Source organism: Rattus rattus, chromosome 14, assembly GCF_011064425.1.
Source record: "Rattus rattus isolate New Zealand chromosome 14, Rrattus_CSIRO_v1, whole genome shotgun sequence".
Taxonomy (NCBI): domain Eukaryota; kingdom Metazoa; phylum Chordata; class Mammalia; order Rodentia; family Muridae; genus Rattus; species Rattus rattus.
The window spans coordinates 1,489,831-1,511,543 of NC_046167.1; the positions used below are offsets into that span (position 1 = coordinate 1,489,831).

At 41.2% G+C, this 21,713-nt stretch overlaps 1 protein-coding gene across 12 annotated transcripts in view; it reads right to left on the bottom strand.

Moving 5' to 3' along the window:
* The window catches only part of Acbd5 (acyl-CoA binding domain containing 5), a 42,831-nt gene that overhangs the window by 11,988 nt on the left and 9,130 nt on the right, over positions 1-21,713 (bottom strand). For 3 of the 12 annotated variants that reach the window (XM_032884292.1, XM_032884295.1, XM_032884291.1), the window contains exons 4-11: positions 20,499-20,571; positions 18,336-18,450; positions 18,070-18,102; positions 12,694-12,828; positions 9,628-9,819; positions 8,837-8,943; positions 4,681-4,909; positions 423-625 (exon numbers count right to left, since the gene is read on the bottom strand). In XM_032884292.1, the coding sequence (XP_032740183.1) occupies positions 423-625; positions 4,681-4,909; positions 8,837-8,943; positions 9,628-9,819; positions 12,694-12,828; positions 18,070-18,102; positions 18,336-18,450; positions 20,499-20,571 (1,087 nt within the window). The remainder of the gene's footprint in view (positions 1-422; positions 626-4,680; positions 4,910-8,836; positions 8,944-9,627; positions 9,820-12,693; positions 12,829-18,069; positions 18,103-18,335; positions 18,451-20,498; positions 20,572-21,713) is intronic. The other 9 variants (XM_032884293.1, XM_032884298.1, XM_032884290.1 and 6 more) reach the window with 7 other exon arrangements.

Below are 21,713 nucleotides of genomic sequence, written 5' to 3' on the forward strand. Positions count from 1 at the left end.
TGTTCAAACTTAAATGTTCAGTAAAAATTTTTCTTCTAATACCAAGTATCTAAGCTGTAACTTCAAGGTACTAATTTTTTATTCTCTTTGGTGGTTCAAAGGTCTTTGAACCCAGGACCTTGTGAATGCCTTTTAACTATGTTCTCTAACCCTCTGTAATGTTCAACTTCATACTCTAAAATTTTTTCTATTAATGGAAATGACACCCATCTTTTAGGCCAGTCTTATCTTAATATGTTCAAAACTAGGTGATTTTATTGTTAACAAAAAGTTTTAAAATTTGTGTCAACTTGTAAAAATGTGTATTTATGTAAATCTGAATGTAAAGATGCATTTATGCAAGTCTCATGGAGACAGATTTTTACACTGCTTTATGGAAGCAGAAAACAGAAGATAATAATGAAACAAACTCAGCAGCTTACCTGCGAAGCAGTTAGTGTTTCCAGTTTATGAAGTCTCTGAAGAACATTCTGCATGTCCTCCTGCAGTCTAATGAGCACAAGAGCGATCTGCTCATTGAGGCTGCCTCTGGACCCTCGGTCTGAGCCCCAGCGTTCTCCATCACCTCCACTTCCTACTTGCCGACCCTTGGTTCCTTCACTCAAATGTGGCATTCTATGCCCTACTTTAAGAGAGTAAAGTAAGTTAGCTAAAAATAAAGGTTTCTTTTTCAAATAGAAATAGTTTCTTATCCACTTTCCTTGATAATTCCCTGATACGCAAATAAATGTACAAAGTAAAATAAAGCAATAAAGTACATAAAATAAGCCATTATCATTATAGAAATCCTACATAAACTTCTATTCTCTATTAAAGGAATACTGTACATAATGGACTAATACATGACCATGGTTATACAATTCATAAGATCATGTTCAGAGTACAGGTTAACAAAAGCTCTTTACTGTAGCTGGAAAGACGGTTCATCAATTAAGAACACCTGTTGCTCTTGCAGAGGACCTGGGTTTAGTTCCCAGCATGATCATGGTAGCGTAAAACTGTAATTCCAGTTCCAGAGATTCTGACACTCTCTTCTGAACTCTGCGGGCACCAGGCACGCACACCGTACACTATACATGCAGGCAAAATAGTCAGACACACAAAATAAATTTTTTTCAAATATAAATGCTCATTACTGCAATTAAAATTGATAACTGCTGTTTCAATTTACGATAGCGAAATTTTCCTTCTTGGTTTCAATATATTGTAAGCACACAAAAGGGTTTTCTAATAATAATAAACTGCATACTCCTTATACATATTAAAACATCTAACTACTAAGATTTTTCCATGTTACCACTTATTTTTTCATATGCACTGGCTTAAAATTTGGCTTTATTCCTTATGACATGTACTATTTAAATCATATTACAAACATTTACCTCCATCATTGACTCTTACTCCAAAAACACTTATGCAAGTCCATAAATTCCTTAATATAAACAGTGAAGTAATTGACCTAACCATTCTGCACACCTGACTAGAGATTATAAATTTTTGCAAATACAAAAACCAGGTACAGTGAGTGGCACATGCTTGCAATCTAGCATTTGGGAGGTAGATGCAGAAGAAGCAGAAGTTCAAGGTCATCCTGGGCTACAAGAAGGGTTTTCCAGGTCAAGGCCAGCCTAGGATACATGAGACCCTACCAAAAAGAAAATAACAGAAAATAATTACTTTAAGACTGAGTGTGGGGTTGGGGATTTGGCTCAGTGGTAGAGCGCTTGCCTAGGCGCAAGGTCCTGGGTTGATCCCCAGCCCAAAAAAAAAAAAAAAAAAAAAAAAAAAAAAAAAAGAAAAAGACTGAGGTGTGGTAGTGTACTCCTTTAATCCCAGCACTTGGTAGTCAAAGGCAATCAGATCTCTGTGAGTTCAAGGCCAGTCTAGTCTATGCAGAGGTCAACGATAGCCAGGGCTATACAGGGAGACACCATCTCAAAAAGCAAAACCAACCAAAAAAACCAAAGCCAAATATTTTTAAATGGGGTGTGTGTGTGTGTGTGTGTGTGTGTGTGTGTGTGTGTAACTATGGATGTGATATGTGTGGGCCATGACACATGTGAAAGTCCTAAGACAACTATCAGAAATCATTTTCCCTCCACTGTAGGTTCCAGGAAGTGAACCATCAGGTGTATGCAGCAAAAAATTTTACCATCTCTCAGGCTTCAAAACCAAATTTTTGCTAATACAAATAATGTTGCAATGAATGTCTTTGTATACTAATTCATCTCTAAATTTTTGTTGACTCTCATGTTCGTTACTTCCCTTGTTGCTGAGCAAAGTGCCTAATCAAACAACTTAGGAAAGTTTTAGCCAAGCAGTAATGGGTTTTGCCTTTAATCCCAGCATTTGGGAGGCAGAGGCAGACAGATCTCTGAAAGTCTGAGGCCAGTCTGGTCTACAGAGTGAATTCCAGAACACCTAGGGCTATACAGAAAGGCCCTGTCTGAAAAAAAGAAAAAAAAGAAAGAAAGAAAGAAAGAGAGAAAGAAAGACAGGAAGGAAGGGAGGGAGGGAGAGAGGAAAGGTCAAAGGAAGGAAGGAAAAGAAAAAGAAAGGAAAGAAAGGAAGAAAGGAAGAAAAAGAGACAGACAGACAGTCAAAAGAAAGAGAGAGAGAGGGGGCTGGAGAGATGGCTCAGAGGTTAAGAGCACTGTCTGCTCTTCCAGAGGTCCTGAGTTCAATTCCCAGCAACCACAGGGTGGCTCACAAACACCTATAATCAGGTCTGGTGCCCTCTTCTGGCCTGTAGTTGCATACATGCAGGCAGAAAGCTGTATGATGTATACATAATAAATAAATAAATGTTTAAGAGAGAGAGAGAGAGAGAGAGAGAGAGAGAGAGAGAGAGAGAGAGAGAAGAAAAGAGGGGAAGGAAGGAAGAAAGACAGATGGAGGGAAGGTAGGTTTTATTTGGGCCTCCTAGATCTTCCTAGATCAATTAACCTACTAGACATTCCTCATAAGCCTGCCTAGTGGCTTGACCCCTAGGTGACTCTAAATCCAATCAAGTTGGCAGCCAATTATTAACCATCACAACACTGCCTTTAGTACAGATTGTAATATAATACTATTGAATCAAAAGATTTCAAATTTGCCAAGGTTCTTAGTATTGCCAACTTATTTTTCAGAAGGCTAAGGAGAGGTTTACTCACACACACAGAGGGAGGGGGAGGGGAGGCAGAGGGAAAAAGAGAGAGAGGGAGGGGGAGAGAAGGACAGAGGGTGGGAGAGGGAAAGAGAGGGAGAGAGGGAGAGAGAACATATGTAGAATTGTAGTGTAGAACAAGAGCGATGGCTCAGTTATAGCTTGAGTTCAGTCCTGCCATTTATAGAAAAAGGGGAAAAAGGATTAAAAAATAGGCCTTTGAACAAAGTATGGATACTTCTCAAATTTCAATAGGGTTACAGCCCAATACGTCCCTTATAAATTGTGAATTTTATAAGTTAAATATTCATAAGGTCTAACTGTCTTCACTATACTCAGAACACTATGTCAGCCTGCTCTTGGGCAAAGTCATCTAACGCAAAGCCTGTTTAAAAATATACTGTACTTCAGGGAATGAGAGATGGCTTGGGGAATGATCTTTCTCATCTAGCTATCTCTCTCTCTCTTCTCTCTCTCCCTCTCTCCTCCTTCTCTCTCTCTCCTTCTCTCTCTCCCTCTTATCTCCTCTCTCTCCCCCTCTCTCTCCCTCCCCACCATTTCTCTCTCATCTTTCAACAGGATCTTCATTTCTTACCAGAAATAACTACATCAAATACATTTACTTTTTTTCTCATTCTTATCTAGTGTACTCCCTGATCACGTCAGTATTCTTTTTTCATTCCTTTCACAGTCATTCATTTAGTGTCAGGTGTGTCAGAGGGAATGCTCATGCCAGGCATCCGTTAGAGGTCAGAGGATAACAATGAAAGTCAGTTATACCCCCTTCAGCCCAGGAGTCAAACCCGAGTCTGGTGCAAACACACTTTGCCGAGGACTGTCTTGCCAAGCCCACACTGCTCTTGTCCATGTTTCAGTTTCAGTGTCCTTCACACTTACCAGTTAATTTGTAAGGAAAGACGAAAGATTCAGATTGACTTTTACACAGGGAACAAAAGTGGCAGCACAGTTAGAGCAGCCAGCAGTTGCTCAGAAGAAAAGGCAAATCCTTAGAAATACTCGCTAGCAGGATGCCAGGGTAGCTCAGCACACAAGGACACTTGTGGCCCAAATCCACGACCTGGCTTTGATTAATGGGAGCCACATCATGCAGAAGACTGACTCCTACAAGCTGTCCTTGCATGCTGGGCATTGCCTGTAGAGTGTACACACACACACACACACACACACACACACACACACACACACACACACACACACACACACACGCGCACACACACACACACTCTCTCTCTCACACACACACACACACTCTCTCTCTCTCTCTTTCTCTCTCTCTCTCACTCACACACATACACACACATGCACACACTCACACGCACTCACACACACACGCGCACACGCGCACACGCACAATGGTCTTTTAGAAAACACCACACAGAACATTAAAAAAATAAAGCTGGGTACTGTCACACCAATACTTGCCAGCCAGAGGCAAAAGAATCGCAAGCCCCTGTCCAGGTCTGGGCCTAGACAATGAGACTGTCGGGAATCAATGGAGGAGGACTACACACCTCTCCCTCTCCTGACACTGGAGAAGTCCTCACTCTCTCCGCCTCTCTTCTCGCGGTGCGGCGCTCCACTGCTACTTCTGCCATCTTCTCCTCCGTGCTTCACTTCACCTTTTCCCTTGACTGCTCTCATCTGCATTTTCCCAATGCTGCCATTCCCAGGAGAGAGTTGAGCATCTTCACAAAAACCAGAACCTTCCAAGTGCTGAGCAGGATCACCACCTAAGTAATACTGAAAGTGTCCATTGTTTGACATGAAGCTGTCTAAAGACTACAAACTTAAAAATATAAATGATAGACCAAAGTTTCCATAGTAATATAAATACTGTTTTTCTAATAGGTTTTACGTTCCTGCTGAAAATATTCCTTTGTTTAATAATTTCTTTAACTTATATGCAGCTTCCCATAGACAGTAAGAGATAGGAATTTCCTGTTCAAGGAGAGAGGATCTTGCTTACAAACTTAGTAAGGAGTCAGACGAGATCACTGCTCCATTGTCTGCTGAGATTCATGAGAAACAGTGTGCAGCACAGACTTCAAAGGTCAATCAAACTGGTACCTAACTCTTACTGAAGCTGAGTAGCAACTCTGGTCAGAAAAGGCTTCAACTGAGAACAAATGAGTAAGGCCGGGGCAAGTGTGCAAGCCTTTAAATCCCAGCACTCAGAAGCAGAGGCAGGCATCGCTCTGTGAGTTAGAGGACAGCCGGGTCTACATGGTAAGCTCCAGACCAGCCAGAGCTACACTCAGTCACTGATGCAAAAGCAAAAAGAACAAGTGAGTCTGAGCTAAACCATAGGTCTCATGGCAGATGCCGGCGGTGTGGTCAGATGGAAGATGGTGTGAAAACTTCCAACAGAATCACACAGGCCTTAAAGAAACCTGAGCATGGAGAGAGGAGAGCTCTGCAGATAGACAGCTTGGTGATATACTACCATGAACACAGGAGATGAGACTGTCGGAGAACAGAAAAAGGAGGAAGTGCAGATACAAGCAGGTGAAAACTGAAGCCTGGGTGCCTCAGAGTTTCTGCTGTGTGCTAAAGCCACTATGACCAAGAGCAAGGAGGGAAGTAAAGAGTTTACTTCACCATACAGCTTGTAGGTCATCACTGAGGGAAGACAGGGCAAGAATGGCAAGGCAGGAACCCATGAAGGAGAGCTGCTCACTGGCTTGCTCTTCATGGCTTGCTCAGCCTGCTGTCTTCCACTACCCAGGCACAGGCCCAATGGTGGCTCTGTCCACAATCATCTCTCGGCCCATATATACCAGTCTCAATCAAGACCCCTCAAGGATATTTTGGTGAAAAAATTTTCTCAACTGAGGGTCCCCTTCCCAAAGTTACTCTAGCCAGCACCCTAGGCAAAGAGTAAGGCAGAGCCCAGAAGAGAGAAGACACTGAGCTCATTGCTTTGACAGTCATCAGTCGCATCATGGCTGAACCAAAGAAACAGTAACCCAGACTGGACTCCTGAAGATTAAATCCACCGGTCAACAGAGAAAGGTGACTGCCATGCAGTGTACACCATGGTGCACCAGAGGCCCGAGGGAGGCACAGGTCAATCTCTATCCACACCAGCCATGAGTACACATGGAGTTCTGAGCCAGCCAGGGCTACACAGTACAACTTTATCTCGAAGAGGGGAGAAAGGTACTAATCACCAACTCTCATTGGTCTTTTGTTGTTGTTTTACTTTGTCTTTTGTTTGGATTTGTTCCGGAGGTCTTACTATCAAGTCCTGGCTGGACAGGACTTTTCTACGTAAACCAGGCTGACCTCAACCTTAGGGACATGGCTGCCTCTGCCTCCCAGTTGCTGGATTAAAGGTGTAGGCCACCACGTCCTACCACAGACTATTGTTTTAATTCATTATTCCAATACTGAATATTATTTTTACTAAAAGTAGTTTTTTTTTTTTTAAAGGCTTCATTTTTACTTTTTAGGTAGGGGGTGTGTGTGTGTGTGTGTGTGTGTGTGTGTGTGTGTGTGTGTGTGTGTGTGTGTGTTGTATGTAGGTTTGTGTGGAGGTTTTTGCAAACAAGAGTAATGCCCTTGAAGCCCAGAAGAGGGCATCAGATTTCCTGCAGCAGGGTTCACAGGCAATTGTACACTGCCTTTTTTTTTTTTTTTTTTTTTTTATGTATGTGAGTACATTGTCGCTGTCTTCAGACACACCAGAAGAGGGCATCGGATCCCATTACAGATGGTTGTGAGCCACCATGTGGTTGCTGGGAATTGAACTCAGGGCCTCTGAAAGAGCAGTCAGTGCTCTAACCACTGAGACATCTCTCCAGCCCATCTTGACAAGGATGCTAGGACCCTAACTTGGGTCTTAACTGCTGAACCATCTCCCCAGCCCTTGAAATAAAAGTTTTCACTGACTGGAATATAGTCAGTATGAAGAATTTATGTCTGAAGATCATTCAGTTTTCTTCACTAAATGTTTTAGCAGGGGCAGTAGCATGAACAGTTTTGTACAGAGAATCTTTATGTGATAGCATCACCTGTAGCTGATGGTCTATTAGCTGAGGCAGGAACTGAAGGTTCCAGGAGAGAGAGATTAAAACTCTGGAAGTTAGAGAGAGGTGAGAGACTTTGTCCTAACTCAGAAGAGATGGATGAATGAAACTGAGGAGAGATAACTAGCCACGTAGCAGATACAGACTAGAATAAACAAGTTATATAAGCTATGAGCTAGTCAGAGAATGAGTCAAAGCTTATGGCCCAGTCATTTATAATTAAGTTTCAGAGTCATTCATTATTCTGGGAACAAAAAGGCCAGGTAGAAAAGCTTGTGGCTACACAGTTTACCCTCCACACCTCCATTCTACCTGCCACAGAATATTTATAAAATATACATATGATAAATTATAATGAAATTCTATAGTATCCCATTATTCTACTGTTTATATTAGCAATCTAATTCTAATGTAGTATTCTAATATAATATTTGTATTCTAATTCTACTATTGTAGTATTCTAAAAGTATGGTATATTTTTTCTTTTGTGTGTGTGCGTGAAAGCATATGTGTTTGATATACCTATGTATCAGTGCAGGCATGTACTCCCACGCATACACATGCAGAGGCCAAACAGTACCTGTAGCCTACTCTATCACTGCCATACTCCACATTATTCCCTTAATACAGGACCACTGGGCCTCGAGCTGAGGGCAGGAAACCCCAGTGACCATCCTGTCTGCTCCCCAGACATCTCTGTCTCTCCTGCAGAGGGGCAGGCACACAGAGCCACTGATGGTTTGTTTTTCCTTTGAGACAGTTTTACAATATATCCCTGGCTAGACTAAGCTCACAGAAATCTGCCTGCCTCTGCTTCCCGAGCTCTGGGATTAAAGTTGTACACCACCATGCTGGCCTCTACACATGGCTTTTGATTGGGCGCTGAGAATTCAAACTTAGGTCCTCACATACTTGTGCAGCAAGTGCTCTTATGCACGCACTGAGCCATCTCCCAAGCCTTATGATACACTTTAATTTTCACACACATGCGCACGCACACACACACGCACACACACAACTATAAATGTTTAAGCATTTTCAAGGTCTTTTAGTCTGTGTGTGTGTGTGTGTGTGTGTGTGAGAGAGAGAGAGAGAGAGAGAGAGAGAGAGAGAGAGAGAGAGAGAGTTTGCATGTGTGATGTGAATGTACTCCAGTGTGTTCATAGCTGTTATTTTAGCAGTTGGACTACCACAGCCCACATGTAATGGTTAAAGGACCACAAACTCAGATGTCTGCCCTTGCTTTCCACTAAACAGGGTCTTTCACACTTCCTCAGGACATACGGCAGTCTAGCTGGCCTGTGACCTTCTGGGGACACCCCATCAGCATGTCCTTTCTCACTACTGGAGTACTAAGATTACAAACATCCTCCAGCTTTATGCAAGTTCTGAGGATCTGAAATCTGCAGACTTGAACAGAAGCACTTTACCCTATAGCAGGCATGTTTCCAAAGCAATAATGAGGCTTAGTAGCTACTAACTGAAGTTATGCATTAGATTTTTTTTGCCTTTGCTAATTTTTGTTAACACATAGCGTAATGGATTTTATTATGGCATTTCTGTGCATGAATGTCATACTATATTCTGTGCACTGGAAATGCCACTCTCAAGATTTATTAATAGGAAAATGTCATTTTACCTCCTCTTGTCCAAATTGCTCCATAGAATCACAGTATACTTCACTATCTGAGTCACTTGTCAGATGATGTACTCCTGAAGCGTCTTCACCGGGGTCTTCGTTTGTATCTGAATATGTAACAAAAGTCCAGACAGTGTAACTATACACTAACAAGGAAAATATATTTTCATTCTATTTTTCACAACTCAGCAGTCCTATATTATACTCATTCTGGGATAGAAATCTGTCTACTAGGGTGGTCTCAAATCCACACGATTCCTGCCTCAGCTTCTGAAGTGCTGAAGTTATAGGTATTCCACTACACCTGATTCCAAATCATGATTTTTTTTTTAAATAAGCTTCCAAAACTTTCTATCTACTTAACTGCACAAACTCAGCTAGACTCAGCAATAAGGCAGGAGTTTCAGTAGATCAGCAGTTGTAGGCCAGCAGGTCTACAGAGCTTGGTTCTAACAAAATATACCATGGCTCAGAGACCAGGAAAGAAGCTGGCATCCAAGCCTGCAGCCTGAATTCAATCCCCAGAACTCACATGGTAGAAACTCAAGTTGTCCTTCCTGACCTCCACAGACCCTCCAGAGACTTACCGTGGTACACACCACACACTATAACAAAATAAACAAATATAAGAAAAATGTCCTGACTCTAATTCACAGTGCTTCAAAGTAACTAACCCTTACAGTATTAACAAACCCTAAGAAGACATGACTAAACATGATATTTTTATGTCCTAAATGATTCCTAAGCATCCTAGAACTATTAGATTAGAGAGGGTCCCTTGAGGACAATACCTTGGTGAACGCAGAGGACAGTGTTTCCTGTCTGCTGAGAGCTCTGGTCTGTAGGCTTTTTGTCTTCACTTCGTCTGGCACTCCGGGAAGAATCGGTATGAATGTCACTGTCCTGAGCAAAGCTATCTTTATAGCCATTGGTAACAATGATTTCCAAATTCTTATCTGTTGATTTTGTCATCATTTTCTTATCTTATATGAAAAAAAAAGATGTATAAAAGTACCTAGTAGCCAGGCATAATGATTTAGCCTTTAATCCCAGCACTCAAGGGGCAGAAGTAGGTATATTCTGAGTTCAAGGCCAGCCTGGTCAACATAGAAAGAAAAAAAAACATTTTTTTTCTAGAATCACTAGTCAATTCCCAAACTACCACAATCCTCTGAATGGCTTCCAATCTGGATAGGAGAAATGGGTGGCACCTTGCAAAAGGAACTACTACATACCAAAGCTCATCCAAAATTCACATTATCTTTTCAAAATGCTCCCATTCCCTGTGACTCTTCTAAAATCCTCCTCCTCTTCCTCTTCCTCACCTTCTTCCTCTTCTTCCTCCTCTTTCTCCTCCTCCTCCTCTTCCTCATCACCATCATCATCACCATCATCATCACCACCACCACCATCATCACCATCATCATGACCACCACCATCATCACCATCATCATCATCACCACCACCATCATCATCACCACCACCATCATCACCACCATCACCATCATCATCATCATCATCATCATCATCACCATCATCATCATCATGGGCTACAGAGATTGTCCAGCACTCATGTCACACTCACAATTGCCTAGAGCTACTACTCCAAAGGATCCAATATCTTCTGCTCATATAGACTCACACAAAGATAAAATAAATCTCAAATTGGGGAAAAAAGATTTAAAAGAAAATTATCTTGCTCTTTTCTTTGGTTTCTGTGGCAAAGACAGAACCTCACTACACAACACAGCTGACAGAGTCTGCCTCCCAACCATTGACATTTAAGATGTCTGCCACCATGCAAAACCCCAGTTTTGGTTTTTCTTAGAAAGGGTTTCACTATGTAGCCTTAAATGATCTACTATTCACTCTGTAATTCAGCCTGGCCTTGAAATCATAGCAATCCTTCTGTCTGGCTATAGGATTAAATAAAATCAACAAACCTGGCTTCAAACATCATCTTGTGAGCTAGAGATTCAACAAGTAAATGTACTTGCTGTAAAATCTGATGACCTGAGTTCAATTCCCAGATCCCATATGATGGATGGAGAGATCTGACCCCCAAAGCTGTTGTCTGATGTTTATATGTGCACTATGGCACAGGTACAAGACAGCTATGCATCATGTATGAACACATGCATACAAATGTGCACACAAACAAAAAGTAAATAAATTCATACACACACACACACACACACAAACACACACACACACACACACACACACACACACACACACGAGCTTGGTGGCAGACATCTCTCATCCTAACACTTGGAAACAGAGTCAAGACAATCTATGTGAATTTGAGGCCTGGTCTACATAGCAAGTTCCAGGATAGCCAGGACTACACCAAGACGACCTGTCTCTAAAAAACAAAAATATATCTATTTTCATTTTGTTTTATGTACATGTATTTTATGTATATGTTCTGCCTACATGTATGTCTGTGCATCACATGCAAGCCTGGTGTCCTAGGAAGTCAGGAGAGAGCATTAGATCCCCCCGAAAATGGGGATTCAAATGGCCATGAGCCTTCGTGGTTATAAACACAGGTCCTCTGGAAAAGCAGCCAACGGTCCTAACCACTGAGCCACCTCTCCAGCTTCTAGAAGAGTGTTCTAATGTTTTTATATTATCTCAGGCAGACAAACTGCTCTAGAAACCTAGAAATCAAGAAGACTACCAGAGTAATAAACTGACCCATAAAGAACAGAGTGTGAAAGCAAATCTAAGTTATGCAGACTTTGCATCTCTTTCTGCAATTAGAATTTCTTGTCCTTCTACTAATAGGGCATCAGAATGAAGTATCCTGTGATTCCAACACTCCATCAAAATGTACAACTGAGGTGACCAAGTGACACAAGTAATCTCAACACTCTAGGGACAGAATCAGGAGGATTGTTAAATTTGGAGTCAACCTGAGCTACACAGTGAGACTCAGTCCCAAAATACTTAGAACTGAGCTCATAACTCAGTGGCAGAATGTTTGCCTAGTATGTGCAAGGCCGTGCATTCAATCCTCAGCAAACAAAAAGAAGTTTCTGCCTATATTCTATTTTCTTAATTCCATTTTATTTTTGATAGAATGCTAAAACACATATACATATATCCATTATAAAAATAACACCTTAAATAATATATGTATGGGGCTAGAGATGTAGATCTTTGCATAAAATTAGTGAACCAGGGCCTTAAATGTCAACAATGCATAAACTGAGCATGATAGCACTCACCTGTAATCCGGCAGGGAGGCTGGAGTTAGGAGGATGAGAAGTTCAAGGCCATGCTCAGCTACAGAACATATTCAAGGCCAGCCTAGGATAACTGAGGCGGTGTTTCCAAAAAAATTAAAATTATAAATATTGGGATAGGGCAATGGCTCAGCAGTTAAGAACATTGGTTGCTCTTCTAGAGGGCCTGACTTCTATTCCCTAGACCCACATGGCATCTCACAACCATCTGCATTCTAGTTCCAAATTCCCTTCTCTAACTCAGAGGGTGCTGCATACACACAGTACAGAGACACACATGCATACAAAACACCCATACACATAAGAAAAATGAAATACCCTTTTCTTAATTATATAATGCATCATTTTATGCAGAACATTTGTAAGAATAGCCTGCTCTTGTCCACCCTCAGTTAACTCCTATTTATGATTAAGGCTGGCTGCCCATATATTCCATAGTAGAACATTTTGATCCACTGAAAACCTTTATAGTATAATCAATACCCCAAATGCTGCCCCATGCATTAGTCATAGACAATTTTTTTTAAAAAATCAGCACAAACATTCTCTTGTCCTTTTATTAAGTATAAAATTATTAACTGCATTAGCCATTTACCCAATACGTACCATCACTGCCACTCTGTTCTGCTCCTTTTAACTCTTCCTGGGCCTCTTCTTCCTCAGACTCAGCCCCACTATCACTGCTCTCTGCTTTACCATTAACAGCTTTGGCATTTGAAGAGGTCAGAACATTACCAAGATCTAAAATATGAAATGAAGACGTGAGTCAGAGGTTGGAGCACTGGCTGTCCTTCCAAGGGACCCAGGTTGAGTTTTTAATACCCACATGGTGGCTTGTAGCTGTCCATAATTCCAGTTCTGCTTACATACACACAGCTCTCTATAGCTGTCTGTCCTGGAACTAACTTTGTAGACAAGGATAGCCTAGAATTCACAAAGATCCACCTGCCTTTGCCTCCAGAGTGCTGAGATTAATTGTGTGTCACACCACCACCACCCAACAAGGCTTCCATTCTTATTTAAGTTTACCTAACTAACCAAACAAGACTAAAACATCAAGCCTATGTTCTATTATAGAATCACGATATCTCCATAGTTTGTTTTGCATTTCTAAGAATCAGACTTAAGCATCTTATCCGTGTTAGGCAGGTATTCTACTAACAATGTTCACTCCCAGCCCTCATGTATTTACTATATTACATACCAAAGGCCTTTTTCCTAGGGTCGTGTGTATGCTAAGCATGAGAGCACTTTTTGTTTTCATTTTCATTGTTAAGATAAGAACAAGAAAAAAAAAAACAAGTGTGAGCATGCACACACACACACACACACACACACACACACACACAAATTCACACCAGTGGAATCCAGCTATTAAGAACATGTACATCATGAATTTTGCAGGCAAATGGATGGAACTAGAAAATATCATCCTAAGTGAGGTAACTGAGACCCAAGAAGACATGAATGGTATATACTCAATAATAAGTGGGTATTAGCCAAAAAAGTACAGAATACCCAGGATAAAATCCACAGAACTCAAGAAGGTTAACAAGCAGAAGGGCCCATGTGAGGGTGCTTCAATCCCACTTGGGAGGGAGACAGGAGAAAAGTCCTGAGGGCCAGCAGAATGAATGGAAACAGGCAACTCAGGGAATTGGAGGTAGGGGACCCTCTAGAAGGTACCAGAGACCTGGGAGGTGAGAGCCTCTCAGGACTCAAAGGGAGGGACCTTAGATGAAATGTCCTACAGTGGGGAGAGGGCACTTGTAGAGTCCACCTCCAGTAGAAAAATGGGCAACAAGTGGAGGGATGGGGTTGCCATTCCAGTCAAAAACTCTAACACAGAATTGTTCCTGTCTAAAAGAACTGTAGGGACAAAAATGGAGAAGAGACTGAGGGAAAGGCAGTCCAGTGACGGCCCAACTTGGGATCTATCTCAAGGGGAGGCTCCAAGGGCTGACACTACTACTGATGCTATGGTGTTTTTACAGACAGGAGCCTAGCATGGCTGCCCTCTGAGAGGACCAACAAGCAGCTGACTTCGAAAGCACAGATACCCAACCAATGGACTGATGTTGGGGACTCTGTGGTTGAATTAGGGAAAGGCTAGAAGAAGTTGAGGAGGGTGACCCCATAGGAAGACCAGCAGTCTCAATTAACCCAGACCTCTGAGATCTCTTAGACACTGAGCCACTATCCAGGCAGTATGCACAAGCTGGTCCAAGGCCCCCCACATATACAGCAGAGGACTACCTGATCTGGCTTCAGCAGGAGAAGACTCGCCTAACTCAAGTGATTTGAGGCCTCGGGGAGTGGGGAGACCTGGCTGGGGGTATTGGGGGAGGTCATCCTGTTGGAGACAGGTGGGAGGAGGAATGGGATGAGGAACTATGAGAGGACAGTCTGGGAGAGAGGGTAATGATTGGTTAAAAAGATAGAAGTAATAATAAAATAAATGGTAAAGAAACAAAGAATATTGTTGTGGTTTGCCCTGAAGTTACTGTATTTTGATGCTAATTCCACTGCCCCAAGGACAGCTGCCTAGTCAAGGACTCAGAACTCAGGTGACTTCACCAAAACCACCTCTCCATTGGATGTGTAAAGTACTGGTGAGGGGCAGGTACAGAATAGGAGGCCTGTCATTGGAGGAGAAGGAAGGATGGGCGGGAGAGAAGTTTGAAGGAAGAGGAGGAGACTAAGGGAGGGAAGAGACAGGAGACTGAGAGAGGGTGAGAAGCCATGGCAGGTGATGTTAAGATTCTGCTCTGTGTATTTACAGGTTGTTATCAGTGTTCCTAAGGGATGGATGGTACCGGGCTTTGTATATTTAAGTGGGCAATTATATCTTACCAATTGGGTTAAAGATTATTGTGTTGTGTGTTCTTTCATGTGAGGGTTTGAGTGTAGGAAAATGTGTGGCTGGGATGTGTTTCCGCCAAGATAATCTAGCAGACATCTGGGTACAGAGCTAGCGGGGTAAAAGACACCATACTCTTTATTATTTTTATATTTTTACAACAATAGATGGCGCCCAACGTGGTGCACTGTGGTGAGGACCTAGCAGGTAAAAAGACAATACATCTTTATTATTTTTATATTTTTACAACAACAGAATACGGGTTGGGGATTTAGCTCAGTGGTAGAGCGCTTGCCTAGCAAGCGCAAGGCCCTGGGTTCGGTCTATTTAAAATATATATATTGACTATTAAATAAAAAAAAAAAAAAAGAAACAAAGAACACAACAGAACTTCCTTAACCTAACAGAGCAAAACACCTTGAGAGACTGGCACAGCAGCTAATAGCCCTGGCTGCTTAGGATCTGGATTCTATGCCAAGAACCCACGTACTCATATATAGCTGCTCATAATCACCCAGACTGAGGTCCCAAGGAGTCTGATGCTCTCTTCTGCCCCCAGTACTAGGCACACAAGTGGTACAGGCACACATGCAGACAAAACACCCACACATGTAAAATACAGATAAATAAACCTTTATACTAAATGATCTAGAAGCTGGAGAGATGGGTCCATAGTTAAGAATACTGACGGCTCTTCAAAAGGACCTGGGTTCAATTCCCAGCACCCACACAGTGGCTCACAATCATCTGCAACTCCAGTTCCAGGGAATCTGATGCCCTCTTCTGGCCTCCAAGGACACCAGGCATACAAGTGGTAAACATACCTTTCCAAACAAAACATCCATATACATAAAAAAATAATTCATAAAAATAATCTATATGGCATGCTCATATATACAGAAAATTCTGAATACCAGAAACAAGAAGAAAAAATAATCTCAGGCATGATGGCATACATTTTTAATCCTAGCACTCAGGAGGCAGATGAATCTCTTATGAGCTCTAGGGCAGACAGAGCTACAAAGTACAACCCTATCTCAGAAAGAAAGAAAGAAAGAAAGAGAGAGAGAGAGAGAGAGAGAGAGAGAGAGAGAGAGAGAGAGAGGGAAGGAAAGAAGAAAGTCATTAGAATAAATGGTAAATGCAAATGAACATGTAAGATTGAAATACCAAAACAATTCTACTTCTATTTAGTAATAATATATTAACTCCAAAATTAAATTTTAAAAAAAGAATTCAATCTACATATAATGGCATATAACACAAAAGAATAAATCTACAACACAAAAGAATAAAATACTATTAACAAGAAAAGAATGAAGCTAGGTAGTGGTGACACATGTCTTTAATCCCTGCAATCAGAAGGCAGAAGCAGGAGGATCTCCGAGTTCAAGACCAGCCTGGTCTACAAAGGGAATTTCAGGATAGACAAGGCTACTCAGAGAAACCCTTGGGGGTGGGGGTGGGGGGAATTTAGTCCTAGGAGGTGAAAGAAAAAAGGTAACTGTTCAAGGTCAGCCTCCTCTACGTTTTGGACCAATCAGGACTGTACCTACCAAGACTGTGTCATAAATAAATGAACATGTAAGAAAGTATAGGAGCAGGTGCCACGGAAGCACATTCCTGGAATCCCACTCACCTGAGAGTTGCAAACAGAGAGATCAGGGATCAAGGCTATCCTCATCTATATAATAAGTTCCAAGCCAGGGCTGTGACAAGAAACTGTTTCTAAATAAATAAATAGGCTAAAAAAGAAACGATTTAATCCAGGGTATAAATAACATCTTTCATAAGACAAAGTCATTTATGAAAACAAAGCTGGACAGTGAGAAAAAAGGCACCAAGCCCATTTAATCCCCCAGGGTATAAAGAAATGGATGACTTTCAACTATAGAGCAAAGTCATTACATTTTCTAGGGCTGAGGGAGAGCAAGAGGCTGCAAAGCAGGTCAGGACAGGCATGAGATTTGGCTCAACACTGGGGAAAAGCACCCTGCTGCTGAATAATGGCACCAAGCCCACTCCTGGGGAGATGTCTGGTCCCCAGGGCTCACTAGGAAGAAAACGGGTGAAGACAGTCTCAAATTTATCCTCATGGACTGCATTTGCCCTCTGAACTCTGCCCTGCCAAGAGACTGGCATGGATGCAAGGCATGAGGCCTGCAGTAAAACCCCAAAAGTAGCATTTTCTAATTTAGGCTGGAGGAAAAGGAACACAAAAAACTATGAATTCTAGTAATACAAAAAGGGTTGCTTTTTTCTAAATAATCAACTTGGCAAAAAAAAAAAAAAAAAAAAATTTTTCTAATTTAATTACATTAACACAAAAAACTATGAATTCTAGTAATACAAAAGTGAATCAGTTGGCAAATTTTAATAAGGTTAAAACATACAGTTTATTATTTTAGAATCTCAATACAAAATGTTTGCTTTGGTTATCAATTTCCAGATGATAAATTTATGTTTTATGTACATGTGCAGAATTATTTTTCCCTGTAAACTTCTTTGTTTTTTTACTAGTAGTTTTAGTTATTTAATCTTATTTTATGTTTGGGTTTTGCCTGCAGGTATGTCTGTGCACCAGTTGCATGCCTGGTACCCTCAGAGGTCAAAGAGGGCACAAGATTTTGTAGAACTAGAGTTAGAGACAGTTGTGAGCCACTATGTCTGTTCTAGGAAGTGAAGAGCAGCCAGTGCTCTAAACCACTCGGCCAGCTGTCTCTTCAACCCTGCTACTTAGCTTTACTTTTATGTTGGAGGGTATGTGAGTATGAGGGCATTCCATGTCAGAGGGGATAGCCACAGAGACAAGATGGCACCCAGTGATACCTTAAAGCCAGAGTAATAGGCAGATGTAAGATGCCTAACATAGGGGGTTGGGAATTTAGCTCAGTGGTTAGAGCGCTTGCCTAGGAAGCACAAGGCCCTGGGTTCAGTCCCCAGTTCGAAAAAAAAAAAAAAAAACCAAAAAAAAAAAAAAAAAAGATGCCTAACATAGGTGCTGGGAATCATTACTTGGTCCTCTGCAAAATAAGACGTGCTCTTAACCACCAGTCACCATTCCAGCCCCAGTGTCCTGCAAATTTTAAGCAAAAGTTTTACATGGATTTCATTATTCCTACCTTCTAAGTATTTGGAGATTTTCTCCAATCGGACTGGCATGTGGAAGTAAAAGAGAAAATTAGACATATAGGCGTTAGTGTATGCAAAATCTATTAGCTGCTAAGTTGGGGGAGGGGGGGAGTAAACCAGCACTGCACGCGATTAAACACGCCTCTAATCCCAGAGTACAGGGTAGTGAGGCAGGAAGTCAGTGAGTTAGAGGCCAAGCTGGCCCAACCTTGTTAGTGAGATGGTGTGTCTTAAAAAGAAACAAAGATCATACAACCTGAGGTCAAGTCAGAACTCTTGCTGTTCTTTTTGTCTTCTACAATCTCATAAAATGGACCTATAACATGTAGCAACTCTTCTACTTTCTCGGTCATGGGCATAGTTTCAATAATCTGTAAGTAAAAGAAAGGAATATTGTAAAATCAACTATTAAATTGATCTATAGTAGATCTAGATAAATCTATATTTTTCCAGGTTGTCAATAATTTTCAGATTTGAAATTATCCCAAAGGGAATATATTATATATATATATATAATGTATATAAACTATATCTTTTTTCAAGCAAACTAAAGATGTATACACTAAAAATCTAAAAGTCGCTGGAGAGATGGCTCAGCGGTTAAGAGCACCCAACTGCTCTTCCAGAGGTCATGAGTTCAATTCCCAGCAACCACATGGTGGCTCACAACCATCTGTAATGAGATCTGATGCCCTCTTCTAGTATATCTGAAGACAGCTACAGTGTACTTATATATAATAAAAATCTAAAAGTCTTCTTGGGGCTGGAGAGATGGCTCACCTGTTAAAGAGAACTTGATATTCTTAAAGGGGACTCAGGTTCAGTCCCCAGCACCCATGGTCGCTTACAAGCATCTGTGGCTCCACTCGTACACTCTTAGGGCTGCTACATGCATGTGCTCCACATACACTCAGGCACACAAACACACACACAAAGAAAATGCTTTTTATTTTAAAAGTATTCTCGTTTGGGGGTTGGGGATTTAGCTCAGTGGTAGAGCGCTTGCCTAGTGGCTTAAGGCCCTGGGTTCGGGTCCCCAGCTCGAAAAAAAAAAAAAAAAAAAAAAAAAAAAAAAAAAAAAAAAAAAAAAGTATTCTCGTTTGAAGACTATTTTAACAGTGTGAGAATCTTTAAGTTGTACATTAAAAGCAGGGATGTCATGGCACTAGAACAAAATCCTTTCATATCTGCTGTTTGATACTAAAAAAGTTTCTAAGAGAGCATAAAGCAGGAATTAATGAACACTTTGACACCTTCAAGACTATGGGACAATTTAGAATCATCCATTTATTTGGTTTTGGGTTTGGGGTTTGTTGGGTTTTTGGGGGGGGTGAGGGGTGCACGGATCTCATGGTGTTGCCCTGACTATCCAGGAACTCCCTATGTAGGCCAGGCTGGTCTTGAACTCATTGAGATGCTCCTGCCTAAGAGTCCAGGGTGCTAGAATTATAAGGGCAAGTAATTGTAATTACTTGCTCCCTTTCTCATGGTACACTGTGGCTAAACCATTATATTATACTAAATAAATGGAAAAATGAAAAAAACATTACTGTCAGTTCAACTTTATACTGAATTATATAAATGTATCCTGAAAACTGCAATCATTGAGGTGAAGAAAGGTCAGCAAGCCAGCTCACTACATAAAGGCGCTTGCTGCCAAGGCAGACACGCTGACGTGGACACTCAGTACCCAAGCTTCTGTCCAGATGAGGAGAGAGCCAGTTCCTACGAGTATCTGTCTCCTGCATGTCTCTCACGCACTGTGACACACCTACACGCAACTAACTTACGTATAACTTTTAGAAATGATTATTGAACTGCAATGCTTTTTAATTATCTCTGCCTTTGAAAGGCTCCTTTGTGTTTATGCTGCTGATACTGCTAACAGCAGAAGAATTAAACTCTGCCCTCTGTGCCAAAGTGCACTGAATAAAAGTGAAAATGTAACTAAGGGCACAACCAAGAGGAGCATGAGCAAGACTAAAACAAATCTGAACTTTGCAAGTACACGTCGTTGAAAGCCTCTGCGGCTGGGGAGACTAATCCCTTATTATAGATTTCCTTTATGCTCAAAAGCAATTTCTTTAAGATCATCAGACAGGGCTGGGCATGTAGTTCAGGTGACAGAGTTTTCCACAGCATGCATGAAGCCATGGCCTCTACCTGTGATACCACATGCAACGGGGCTGTGTGGTGCCCACAGGGTCGTCTTCTGTCACTTTTCAAGGTTGAGGCTGCTTAAATGACATAAGACCTTGTCTCAAAAAAGAAAATTTTAATCAGAAGTGCCGTACAGAAGCTTAACAGCACAGAGTTGACTTGACTGGCATGGTTTTAACCCCAAGTACAATCTCACACAAAAAAGTAAATCAAGCTCCTTTGAGTATTTTAATTCTATGCTATAAATTATTTCCCCTACCTTTTTCATTTCTTCGACATATGCAATCATGGCTTCTTCTTTAGTCATATCACCCAGGGAACTCCAAGCATCCCTAGAAAGGAAAATACAAAAATAATAACAAAAGATACTTGATTTTTGACCTAGGTATATAGTTCATGCCTGAAGCCATTAAAGAATGCAGTTATGCTAAGTGCAGAAAATGAGTCCAAGTGGAGAAAAATCCTATAGAGTGAATTAAACAGCTCTCAGAAAGACAAACAGCAGCCTTTCTCTCGTTTACAGACCTGAAGCTTGAATAGAAGCTCATGTCTGTGCCGATGCCAGCAAAGGTACATGAAATGAGAAACGAGAGAACTAATGAAAGAGGGGGGGAGAGCAGAATATGGGAGGAATGTGCTCAAAGTACATTAGTACATGAATGCAAATGGCCGTATGTAACCTTTTATAGTAATTTTTGAAAATATTAAAAAGAAATAGAGGGCTTGGAGATTTAGCTCAGCGGTAGAGCGCTTGCCTAGCGAGCGCAAGGCCCTGGGTTCGGTCCCCAGCTCCGAAAAAAAATAAAATAAAATAAAATAAAATAAATAAAAAGAAATAGAATTTTAGGGATGGCAACATGGTTAAGCAGTTAAGAGCACTGACTGCTGTTCCAGAGGTCCTGAGTTCAATTCCTAGCAACTACAACTCACAACCATCTGTAATGGAATCTGATGTCCTCTTCTGCTATGTCTGAAGACAGCAACAGAGCACTCATATATGTAAAATAAATAAATAGTCAAAAAAATTTAAATTAAGCATTAACCCATCAACATATATGTAGAGCACAGAAGACTATAAACTATTCATTAATATTTCCTAAGGACCCTCTCAAAAGGTTTAAGGGTTTTATTAAATGCATTTGCATGTGTGTATATCCACAGGAGTTTCTATGTACTACTTGTGTGCAGGAACTCACAGAAGCCAGAAGAGGTTGTTGGATTCCTGGAACAGGAGTTACAGGCAGTTGTGAGCTACCATATGTGTGCTGGGAACTAAGCTTAGGTCCCGTGTGTAACTTAACCACTGAGCCATATCTCCAGCCCATAGATAGATAGATAGATAGATAGATAGATAGATAGATAGATAGATAGATAGATAGATATAGATAGATATATATATAGTGTGTGTGTGTGTGTGTGTGTACATATGTGAGCCTGAGTGTATGTATATCACTTACATGCAATGGCCCTCACC